The following is a 12,255-nucleotide window of genomic DNA, read 5'->3' on the forward strand; positions in this document are numbered from 1 at the left end:
TGACCACACCTGTGCAACTGAATCAGGAGCGCCCATTTTCTCTCCACCCTCTTCCCCAAATCAGATAACCGGGGCAGGCTGACCTTCTATCCTCTGGGATTAGTGTCCTGATTGACATGTGGCGACTAGGACCAGACAGGTGGATCAGTGGGGTGGAGGGGAAGGTGAAAGGCCCCCAGGGAGCACTCAGGGTGAGGCTTCATGGAGCTGGGAGCCCTGCTGTCCTTGGGCACCCGACCTCTGAGACCTGAACTTGTCCCACTGGCCCCTGCCACACAGAAGTTGTCCCCCCACCCCACCCCAAGGCCCCCGTGGAGTGCTGGATCCAGCTCCCATAGGCTTGTGCGTGCCGGCTGGTAACTTTTCTTTTCTTTTCTTTTTTTTAAGATTTTATTTATTTATTTATTCAGAGAGAGAGAGAGAGAGGCAGAGACACAGGCAGAGGGAGAAGCAGGCTCCATGCAGGGAGCCCGACGTGGGACTCGATCCCGGGTCTCCAGGATCACACCCCGGGCTGCAGGCGGCGCTAAACCACTGCGCCACCGGGGCTGCCCTGGCTGGTACATTTTCCAGAATTTTGTGAGCTGATTGTTAAAGGCAGCCAGGATTAAAGCTTCTGTTATAGAAACTAACAGATAAATGATGTAAAACAGAGGTCCCAAATGCACTCAAACCCCACCACCTCCTAATCGTTCACTACACCTTCATCAGGCTCCCGAGGCTCGCCCACTACGTGTGTAGAATGGAGATTTGTGCAACGTTGTGCTTCAGAGCGTCTCTGCCCAGTGTTCAGTTGGAACTTGGCCTTGGCCGCGGTGGGGGTATTTAGACCAGCGACATTGGTGAGTGCCACAAAGCAGAGGTCCGTGGAGAGCCGGCTTGGCCAGTTGCATTTGACACCAGTAACCTCCACCCCTGCTCTGCTGGCTCCCTGAGGAAACACCATCACCCCTCCCCAGTTTGTTCTTTGGGCTTCTAGCAGCACAACCAGTCTTGTCAGATTAGACAGAGCCGTTGGGTGTGTGTCAGGAAGGCGCGAGGACCTTACCAGGAGCCTGAGCATCGCCCCTGAGGATTTACTTAGTCCTAGTCTGGGGTGTCTCTGTGTACTTCCCACAGCCCGCAGGCTGGCCCCCCCACCCTGGACAGGCTCTTGGGGCGGCTGGCGGTGTGACCGCAGGGGCGTGCTGGCCTGATTCCTGGTGGTGAGGAATGGAAGAGGGGCCTCGCCTTTGTCACACCAATGACCAGCCAGCAGCCTCCTGTTCCAGGTGGCAGGCAACTGCTCTGGGCATCTGTCTGGGGTGCCCAGTTCCCGAATGCCGCCGTGTGGCCGGGCACCTTCTGGAGAAAACTCACTCACGAGAAAAGAACAGGCCAAGCAAATAGCTGGAGGTGGCAACCTGCCTCTGTCCTAAACTACTCAACGACGTTAAAAAGGCAGCCCTGTCTATGCGGATGGCTGAGCCTTCTTTCGCCACAAATTTAAATTCTCAGGGATCCCTTCATGACTCCAGAGTCAATAAGAGAGACGTCTCTTAAATAGGATGTCTTAAAAAAAAAAAAAAAAAAAACTAACGGAGACCACTAAAGAAAAAGATGGGCCAACTGGACTTGGTTAAAATCAAGAGCATCTGGAGGCCCCTGGAGGCACCTGGCTCAGTGCTTGAGCGTCTGCTCAGGTCGTGATCCCGGGGTCCTGGGATCGAGTTCTGCATCGGGTTCCCCACTGGGACCCTGCTTCTCCCTCTGCCTATGTCTCTGCCTCTCTCTGTGTGTCTTTCATGAATAAATAAATAAAATATTTTTTAAAAAGATAAAAATCACAGTGAGCCAACACTACACACCCACAAAACCAGGTAGCACTTTTAAGACAGAGTGACAGATGTCCATGAGGACACAAACACCTGAAACTCCCATGGGAGTGCAAAACTGGTACTGCCTCTCCTGGGAACAGTTAGGCAATACCAGCTCCCCCTAACCCTCCACTCACCGTCCGGCCTGGAAGGTCCCAGTGCTGTGTGTACTCATCCCCCAAGGGCACTGGAATGTTCGCCAGAGCCCCACCGTGGTGATGTCCTCTGGTCATCCACTAGAGTATGTCCACACGTGGAATATGACACAGCAGTAAGGAAGAGGAGCCCAGGGACGTCCACGCAGGAGCAGAATGACAGCCACAAGGACGCTGATCATGGAAGAGGACACACTGTCCAAGTTCATGTGCACAGAGGTCAAAGCGGCCGGGACTAACCTAGCCAGGCAGACCAGGATGGTGGGACCCTCCGGGGAGGATGCAAGGTGTAGGGAAAACACCCACTAGAATCCCAAAGTTTAAAAAGCAAAATAAAAAATAAAATAAAATAAAATAAAATAATAAATAAAATTACAAATAAACAAAAAGCAAAATAGTCTTCCTTGCTGCCTTGTGGACTTTTGGGGCTCTGGCTTTTGAGGCTAGAAAATTCAAGGACAGGCAGTGGGTCTGAGGAGCCTCCACCTTCCTCAGCACACTGCCCTTCCCCGTCCGCCAGCCGGGCAGGACCTCGGGGGAAACCAGAGTGATTTCATTGTGGCTTCATGGAAGATTTCCTCCAGCAACTCTGCTTTTCATCTCGGTTTAATTTTATTTATGGATCAAGCATTTTCTTAGCTTTCCTACGTACCAGGCCCTGTTCAAAGCACCATTATCATTAGCTGATTTAGCGTACCAGCTGTTCATTCCTCCAGACTACTGGGGACTTCGAACAGTGGCCCCTTTATTGTGCACTTACTATGTGGCAGGTCCTAAGCTAAGTTATCAAGTAATTCTCACATGAGCTGTCACAGGTTTGTTTCCGTGACATGAAGCTCCGAGAGGTTCAGTGATTTGTCCAAGGTCACACGGCTCAGTGGCAGAGCTGAGAGCCAAAGCCAGCTGTGGCACTTCTCCAGAGCACCAGGCTTAGACATGTCTGGTGTGACCACCTGGAACCAAACAGCCTTTCCAGACTGGTTTTTTTTTTTAGGCCTCAACTCCAGTGAAATGGAGCAGAATCTCTAGCCCTTAGACCCGCCCGAGCAGTAGAGTATCGCACACCTGACCCCTGCCTGGCCCCACAGAGCCAGACTCCCCGAGCTACGTACCTAGTCAAGTGGGGCCTGTCTGTAGATGGAGGGCAACCTGGCTGGCGGATCGCTCTTCCTTCAAGAAGTGTGTGTGTGCAGCAGTGGAGGTGCTGCAAAGTCCCTCTCTCCCTCCCTCCTTCCCTGCCTTCCAGTTTCTGGGTAACCGTCCTGTCTCCTCCTCCGGGAAGTCCTCCAGGACCACCCCAGCCTACCCCCACGGTACTGCTCACCCTTTTGCTTTGCCTTAGTTGCCTTTCTCCTGTCTCAGTCTTTTATTTTTTTTAAAGATTTTATTTATTTATTCATAAGAGACACAGAGAGAGAGAGAGAGACGCAGGCAGAGGGAGAAGCAGGCTCTATGCAGGGAGCCCGACGTGGGACTTGATCCCGGGACTCCAGGATCGCGCCCTGGGCCAAAGGCAGGCGCTCAACCGCTGAGCACCCAGGGATCCCCTGTCTCAGTCTTTTATATAAAGGACTAGAATGGGCCAATATGAAATGTCCTTTCTGTGGGTCAACAGTAGTTGAAAATGGGACCTTTTCATCCCGGCCAATGTAAGCAGTTCCCTCTCGGGAATGTCGGGTCCCACAGGGTTGGGGACGTGTGTGTGTGGCCCCCGGCGCGTGCCCAGACGATGCCCAGCACCCAGGAGCACCCAGCGGACGGTGGGCAGGTGGCCGGGAGCACCTGCGGGCTCCGACGCGCTCCCCGCACCGCGCCCTCCCGGGCGCAATCCCGGGCGCCTTCCGGGCGGCGGCGGCCGGGCGGGGTGGGGCTCGGCGTCATCCGTTCACCGGCCTCGCCCCTCCGCGGCGCGCGTTAATGAGATTAGCAATTAAAAAGGGAGCGCGCGGCGGCGGCCGGGGCGCGGGGCCACCCCCAGGCGGAGCGGGCGGGACGCGCCGGCAGCCGCGCTCCGAAGCAGCCCCGCGCGCGCGGCCATGGAGAAGGCGCGGCCGCTGTGGGCCAACTCGCTGCAGTTCGTCTTCGCCTGCATCTCGTACGCCGTGGGCCTGGGCAACGTGTGGCGCTTCCCCTACCTGTGCCAGATGTACGGCGGGGGTGAGTGCGGCGCGCGGGGGGCGCGCGCGCCGGGCCGGGAAACTGAGGCAGCCGGGAGCCAGGGGCGCGAGAGTGCAGACCCGCGGGCTCGGACACGCGCTTCTCCCAAGGCGCCCTCCTGCGCGCTCTGCAACCCCTACCCTACGCCCTCCGCAAACCCCCACCCCTCTCCCTCCGCAAACCCTCACCCCACTCCCTCCGCAAACCCCTACCCCTCTCCCTCCGCAAACCCCCACCCCACTCCCTCCGCAAACCCCCACCCCTCTCCCTCCGCAAACCCCCACCCCTCTCCCTCCGCAAACCCCCACCCCTCTCCCTCCGCAAACCCCCACCCCACTCCCTCCGCAAACCCCCACCCCACTCCCTCCGCAAACCCCCACCCCACTCCCTCCGCAAACCCCCACCCCTCTCCCTCCGCAAACCCCCACCCCTCTCCCTCCGCAAACCCCCACCCCTCTCCCTCCGCAAACCCCCACCCCACTCCCTCCGCAAACCCCCACCCCTCTCCCTCCGCAAACCCCCACCCCACTCCCTCTGCAAGCCCCCCACTCTGCCCCAGGTGCTGCTGAGCCCCTTCCTGCACCCCAGCTCTGTGAGCAGGGCGCTCCGGACTGTTTTCTCTGTATGGGGCAATAGTCTGACTTCTAGTGAGTAAACCTGACATTTAACTGCAAAAAGTGAGCAGGAAATTGTCCCCTTCAACAGAAACCTCTGCGACAGTTTTCAAATTCGAAACATGCTCCAAGCAGTTCGGTTTGAAACAGGTTAAAAGAATCTTGAGCCAGTTCTTTAAATTCCCTATTAAAACATTGGTTTTGGGGCAGCCCAGGTGGCTCAGCCGTTTAGCGCCGCCTTCAGCACAGGGCGTGATCCTGGGGTCCTGGGATCGAGTCCCACGATGGCTCCCTACATGGAGCCTGCTTCTCCCTCTGCCTGTGTCTCTGCCTCTCTCTCTCTCTCTGTGTCTCTCATGAATAAATAAATAAAATAAATTCAAAATAAATTCAAAAATATGCCAAAAAAAGAGGAGAAAAAAAATATGCCAAAATGTTGATAATGGTTATCTCAGGGTGATTTTTCTTTGCCTTGGACTGTGTGTGCACACGTGTGTGTGAGTGTGTGTGTGTGTGATCTATACTTAGGAATGGTTTTTCACCATAAAGGACAATAAAAGATGTTAGACCAAACTATTTACACAATTTAACCCATTTAAGAAGAACCAAACCTAAACTACTGCTCCCCTGCCTTCCCCCAACCAGCTCAAAAAAAGAAAACCCCAAACCTGACAAAAGGTTAACTCTCTGATTCCCTTTTTTATTTGAAGGGTAGAAATACATCATAATTATGGGAAGGGCATGGCATGCCTTGCCATGTGTTGTAACAGCTTCTTAACTGACTTTTGAAAGAATCATTGGTCAGGATGAGATTCCACGTCCTCCTGTGCTCAGCACACCTACCTATGATACCTTTGTCCTGGCTGCATGTTTTCCAACCACCCGGCCAGGTGAGCCTTGCTGTCACGTGACAGTTTCCTTGTTTCTAACAACACCGTCCCCTGAATAGTCTGCAGGTGACACAGGTCAGTAGGAGTAGTGCTGAAATAGAATATATGTAAGGAGTTTACTAGGGGAACTGCCCGACCTTTAAGACCTAGAAAAGGAAAGAAGAAATCCGGGGGCAGGGTCGGGGGGGTGGGGGTCGTGCACCTGGGTGGCTCAGTCAGTTGAGTGTCTGCTTTGGTTCAGGTCATGATCCCAGGGTCCTGGGATCGAGCCCCATGTCCAGCTCCCTGCTCAGCGGGAAACCTGCTTCGCCCTTCTCCCTCTGCCTGCAGCTCCCCCTGCTTGTGCTCTCTCGCTTTCTCTCTGTCAAATAATGGATGAAATCTTAAAAAAAAAAAAAAAAAAAAAAAAAGCTGTGTCTGGTATAGAGTATACTCGGGCCGGCTGGGTGGATGGAGAGAGATGGGTGATGGCTGACAGATGGGCAGACACCGAGGAGAGGCTGGCTGGGTCCGGGGTGGGCAGATATAAGCTGTGCGGGTGGCACCTTCTTAAGCATAAGTGTCTACAGAATAAGGACCCCACAGCTTCTCCTGGCACAGTAAGGACTTCATCACCCAACATCTGCTCCTCTTTCCACTCCATTTCCCGCCACTCATCTTTCAGCCCCACCAACTGTTCTGGACAGTTCTCTGTCCGCAAATGCCTACTCTCTGCCTCTACTCTCTGCATGAGCCATTTCGTCCACCCGGGAAGCTGTCGGTGGCCTGGAGGCCTCCTTTCTCTGCCAGCCCCCAGCCCCACTGGTGGGGTCAGAGGAGGCGCCAACGAATATTTGTTGGACAGCTGAGCAACCTCTGTTAGGAAAAGCACGGGGTACGCGAGGTGGGGATGCTGGCGGTCTTCCCAAGGGTCTTCCCCTGTCGGGTCGTGTTACCTTTTAATAAGTGATTTATGTGGCCCGAAACCCCAGCCCTTTGCAGACCCATTCTTTACCTAAAGCCAAGAGGTAAACCAACCACATCAGGAAAGTGTCACCTCCTTCTAAGCAGCACCGTGACCCACCACCTCCAGCCAACAAAGGGCTTGTTTATAAGCTACAGAGCCAAGCTGCGCCAAAATACTTGCCAGAATAAAGCGGATTAAGGGTCCGAGCTCCTTTCCACGGGGCTGGGCCCGTGACTGGGGACGCTTGTGTCCTTCCTGCTCCGGGGCCAGGCCCAGCACGAGGAATGTTAATTCTGAAGATTACGTTCCAGGTACCAACCAGCTCTGTGCAGCGCGCCGGCACTAGAGGAAACATAAAAGGGCACAAAACCTCTTCTTGAACGGGTCAGCAGGTCTCGGCGACCGTGTCAGCATCTAAGGCGGTGCTCTTTTGAAAGAAATTCGGGATGAAAATGTCCTTGTAGAAAAGAAAAGCACCAGAAACTGCTTTTCATACAAACATGCTCGAGTCACGGAAGAGAGGCAGACAAATGGGAACAGTTGCGTGGCTGGTGGCAGTGTGGATGCTTTTCCTCCGGAGTGTTCTCTCTATTATATCTGGTGAAGAGGAGGAAATCGGGGGACAGTTGCCTGTATTGGTTTGATGACACTCAGACTGGATGTCTCACTCCCCCTCGACGCCCAGTCTGCTCCTCTCTGGCGCTCAGAGCATGGCACCCCCAACTGTAGCCTTTCTGGGGAGCCTGATAAACTGCAGGTCTCAGGCCCCTGCTCCCCATCCCCGAGATTCTGACTCAGAGACCTGCGGGGAGGCAGGGGCAGGATCTACCTTTCTAGCAAGGTCCTAAGGGGTGCTGATGCTGCACGTCCTTGGACCAAGGTCAGGGTTGCTCTTGTGTCATCCACCGGGCCACCAGCTGCTAGGAGCCTGGTAGCCAGGTGCTGGAAAACGCTGAGCAGCTGGCTTCTGGTGGGAGAAGTAAGATCTAACTGGCAGCATTTGATGATCCTTGCACTGTACATACTCCCCCCATGGCCGATTTCACACTGGAATGTCCTGGGATGTGACAGCGTAAGGTCCTGGGACGTGGGGCTAGCAGAGGTGCACACTGCACACAGCCAGCCCTCAAGAGCTGGTCTGAGCTGGCCCCATGTGCCCCCGTGGACGGACACGTGGATGGCACTGCAGCTGCTCACTGTACTGTGTGCGTGTGTGCACAGTGCATGTGCGTGTGTGTTTCTGCAGTTCTCCTAGGTGGGACGGAAGCATGAAGTTCAAAGGTTGTAGCACATTGACCACATAAAATTTCCAAAGTCAACTCCGGATGGTAGGTGAGAAAAATGTGCTCAGTGAGTCCCTTGAGCCAAGGGACTAGAAGCCAAGTCTGGGCTTCTAGACTCAGTGCTGGGAACCAGCATGTCTGGGCTCCTAGTAGCAACACAGTGAAGTGTTTCCTGCAAATACCCAACGTCCTCCTCCCAGCACCCCTGCAGTTGGTCCTGTTGTCCCCACTAAGAAGTAGGACACAAGTCCAGGAAAGAAAAGGAGGCTCCTGGAGGTGGAACTGGGGCTCAGGCCACTTCCATGTCAGAGCCAGGCTCTTCCCCAGACCCCTGGTGTCAGGGTTTCCTGTTCTGATAAAGGCAGGACAGAAGTGACTGCTCCAGAGGCCCAGGCCTCCTCCCAGGTCCGAACTGGCTCCAGCTCAGGGCCCTTCCCCACACTGTGACCAGAGGTGGCCCAGATGAGCACCTGGTGTCCGCAGTGTCCCCTGTGGCTTTCAGGCAGCCCTCCCTCCACCCCTGCCCTTCTCCCAAATGTACACCCTCCCTCTGTGGGGCATACCCCATGCTCCTCGCCCTCTCCGGGACACCTCCTCCTCCCTAAGTTTAAAGCGGCTCTCTAAGTTAAAGCCGTGACTTACCATGCACAGCACCGTGGACTCTGACACAGCTCATCCCTGTCCCCCATGGTGGGAAGAGCCCCCTGCCAGGACACAGCGTCCACCTGCCAGTGGAGAAGCCTCCTCCCTGTCCACATGTTAGCATCCCCCAGGAGCTGGGAAACACCCTGACATCCATGATTTCCCCACCCCAAATCCTGATAGGGTTGGTCTCATGGTGTAGTAACTTTAAAGCTCCCCAGGAGATCCTGATGTGCACTGGGGATGAGAACTTCCATCTTAGATCCTTTTCCAAAGAGGCAGGAGTGTAGAAAATTAAACAGTCAACAATAAAACCTCTTAGGAATTTAATTTCAGTCCTTCAACAAGTTATCGATTGAGCATCTGCTGCAGTCCAGGGACAAAGCTGGCCATCACCCTTGAGGATGCCACGTCATGAACATACCCCTTCTGCGGAAGAGCTGACTGCCTGAAAGAGCCCAGAAAGGCTTCCAGCAGTGGTGGCATTTCATCTAGGCCTGGACAGATGAGTCTCAGCTCATTGGTAGATTTAGGGACAAAATCATTCCGGGCAGAAGAAGCCGTGTGTGCGAAAGACACAGAAGGATGAGCATCTGAAGGGAATGGCTGGAAACTATGTGGCCAGGATATCTGGGGTGGGGGCCAGGGCCATGGTGGGAGGGGACATGAGGAAGAGTCCAGCATGAATGCAAACCTAAGGTCATTGACTAACAGGTTGACAAGATGGAACTTCACTTGGACAGCAGAGCCAGGATTTCAGGCGGAGAAGCAGGGCCTTCAGAGCCGTGGGGGACTGGGAGGGTGCCAAGGTGGAAGCCAGGACCCCGTTCACCAGGGTAGCTGGTGATGATGCTGCTGGCACAGGGGACGGGCAAGGAGGGACCAGGGCCAGTGGAATGGGCATCTACAGGTTTTAGACCAAGGTGTCAGGTAGGGTGAAAGGGAACTTTCATTTTTCTTACTTGTGTCTCTGTTCTTCGTTTCCAAAAGTTGACTGGAGTTGACTCCAAATAACAAACTTTTAGGGGACAGCCAAGATGGGCGGGGGTGAACGAGGAGGAGACAGGTTACAGTAGGATGGGGTGCTGCAGGGAATAGCAGAGCGCTTCTCAAAGTGTGGTCCCCAGACCAGCAGCTTCTGCATCACCTGGGAACTTGTGGTCTGTACCCCCTTACACACACACACACCCTAAAAAGAAAAAAAATCAGGTTAAAAAGTCCCTGTGTGGTTTTGTAGAGACAAAGGTATGAAAGTGGAAAGAGTGTGAGTTTGAAAGCCTGAGCAAACTTTCCCCTGCAAGTGGCTGCATCTGATTGCTTGGTCTCTTCGTGGGTCTCAAAGGACAGAGATTTGTGGAGATGAATTTCATACAGAGAGGAATTTCTCTTGTAGTGAATTTTTTGGGTGAGGCAAACAGGGCAACTGGCTGCGATCGTTAGAGGAATAAGTAGCAACGTGCTCTAGAATGACGAACTCGTGTGTGTGTGTGTGTGCGCGCGTGTGTGTGCGCACGCGTTGGAGGTCATAAATGTACATAATATTTGTTCACGGTAGGAAATTTGGGAAATTGAGAAATGTACAAAGAAATAAAATACAAAATCACCCCCCAATTCCCAAAAGTCCAGTACCCAAAAGTCATGACTGTTATATTTTTTTGCAACCTAACAAAATCAGAGGCATATATTTTTTTAAGATTTTATTTATTTATTCATAGAGACAGAAAGAGAGAGAGAGAGAGTGAGAGAGGCAGAGACACAGGCAGAGGGAGAAGCAGGCTCCATGCAGGGAGCCCGACGTGGGACTCGATCCTGGGTCTCCAGGATCACACCCCGGGCTGCAGGCGGCGCTAAACCGCTGCGCCACCGGGGCCGCCCTAGAGGCATAATTTGTATGCGATTTTGTGTCTTGCTGATTTGACTGCACCTGCGACAGTCGTTTCCAAAATCATTTCAGTCTTTGTGAACTCACACCGCTCTTCGAGGTTCCGTTTACAGATGGCGCGTAAGGAACGTGCCCATTCTCCAACATGCGCTTAATCTCACAAACCTTGCAAGCCGCACGTCTCGGTGTTAAGCACATCTTCATCAGTGTTGCCCGGGCTCGTCTATCCCCCGCCGCGCGGGGCCAGGGCCAGGTGGAGAGTGTTCCCCGGGTCCTGTACTGAGTACAAATGCCTCAGGCCAGCTCTTGGCCCACTGGAGGGTGAGCCAGCGCTCCTACTGGGAAATCTGCGCTTTTTTGCAGATAGGAGCCCTCTCTTCCCCGTGAATGGGCTTCTGGGGCTGCGCGATGGGCTGCCTGACACGGTGAAACCCTCCGGGGTGGGCTTCCCTGGCCAGAGGGTACAGGCATCCACCCCGCTGGGAGAGGCTGCTCTGTCCCTGGGGCCCCTCCTCCTCCTCTCAGGGTGCCTCTGCGCCCCACCTTCTCACCATCTGATGCTCATCAGGTCCAGGTTGGTCACCTGTGGACGGGGCTGAGCCACCCCAGTGTTTTCTACGGGGCCGATCCTGCAGGTGGCAAACTCAGCTGCGCGCCTCCGGGGCTCCGGAGGGCCCATCGCTTTGGCTCCCTGCTGCCGTCGTTCACAAAACCTTTTATTTTTCTTACAAGACTTTTAAAAAATTTTTATGTGGGACTAGCGAGCCCTTTCAAGGACACGGCCAGGAAAACATCAGGTAGAATTTGTATTTCCAGCTGCTGTGTCCACGGTCTTCTCTCCCGCTTGGTTCTTTCTAGAGACACAGGAAATGGGTGCTTGGGGTTGCTGTCCGTGCCTCACCTTCTGTCATTTCCACTTTATCCTCTTCCCCTGAGCTACAGGGTGTTTTTTTGTTTTTTGTTTGTTTGTTTTTATTTATTTATTCATGAGAGACACAGAGAGAGACAGAGACACAGGCAGAGGAAGAAGCAGGCTCCCTGCAGGGAGCCTGATGCAGGAATCCATCCCAGGACCCTGGAATCAAGCCCTGAGCCGGAAGGCAGAAGCTCAACCCCTGAGCCACATAGGCGTCCCCAGGGTGTTTCCACCCCCGCTCCCATAGCCTCCATTGGCTTTAAATTCATTCGCTATATTTTTTTCATCTTCATAAAATATTTTCTATCCTTAAATTGTCCTTTCTTCCTCATTGCCTGAGGCTGTTCTATAAACATAGCATCCTTTTCACTCTTAGGGACCAAGTGCTAGAAATTTGCTCCCTGTTTCTTCTGTTTCTCAAAGCAAATCAATTTTGGAGGTAGACATTTGTTCCGATGCCTTAGCGTGGCCCTTGTATCTTGATCAGCGGTACATTATCTTAGGGCCAAAGACTGTCTTCTGAGTGCTCACCCCTTCTGAGGGAGGTGCAGGCCAATGTAGACCTGCCCAAGGTCCGTCTTACCTGATACGGCCACAAAATAAAGCGAGAGTTCGAAGGAAGCTGATATGAAATTTTAAAAGACACACTGGTTTTAGCAACGTGATGGACTTTCCCAGACCTCTCCATCATCTCTCTCTGGTAAGAGCTTCACAAATTGCCCACCCACGTAGAACACTTAGCATCAAGCAGTCATTCAGCAAACACTCACTGAGCCCCTACTTCGTATCAGGCCCTGTGTTAGGAACTGGAGATTCAGCTGTGGGCCAGGCAGACTGTATCTCTGCACTCGGGAGCTGGGGTGGACAGAACCACTCAGCTTTGGTGATCCGGAGAGGTTCCTGGAGGAAGTCAT

At 53.7% G+C, this 12,255-nt stretch overlaps 1 protein-coding gene across 1 annotated transcript in view; it reads left to right on the forward strand.

Annotated features, from left to right (window-relative positions):
• The first annotated feature begins 3,980 nt into the window (after window positions 1-3,980).
• SLC6A20 (solute carrier family 6 member 20) overlaps window positions 3,981-12,255 on the forward strand; it is a 38,279-nt gene continuing 30,004 nt past the window's right edge. The window contains exon 1 of the mRNA XM_072786523.1: window positions 3,981-4,168. Within this exon, the coding sequence (XP_072642624.1) occupies window positions 4,048-4,168 (121 nt within the window). The 5' untranslated portion in view covers window positions 3,981-4,047. The remainder of the gene's footprint in view (window positions 4,169-12,255) is intronic.

The sequence above is a fragment of the Canis lupus genome, chromosome 19 (assembly GCF_048164855.1).
Source record: "Canis lupus baileyi chromosome 19, mCanLup2.hap1, whole genome shotgun sequence".
Lineage (NCBI taxonomy): Eukaryota > Metazoa > Chordata > Mammalia > Carnivora > Canidae > Canis > Canis lupus.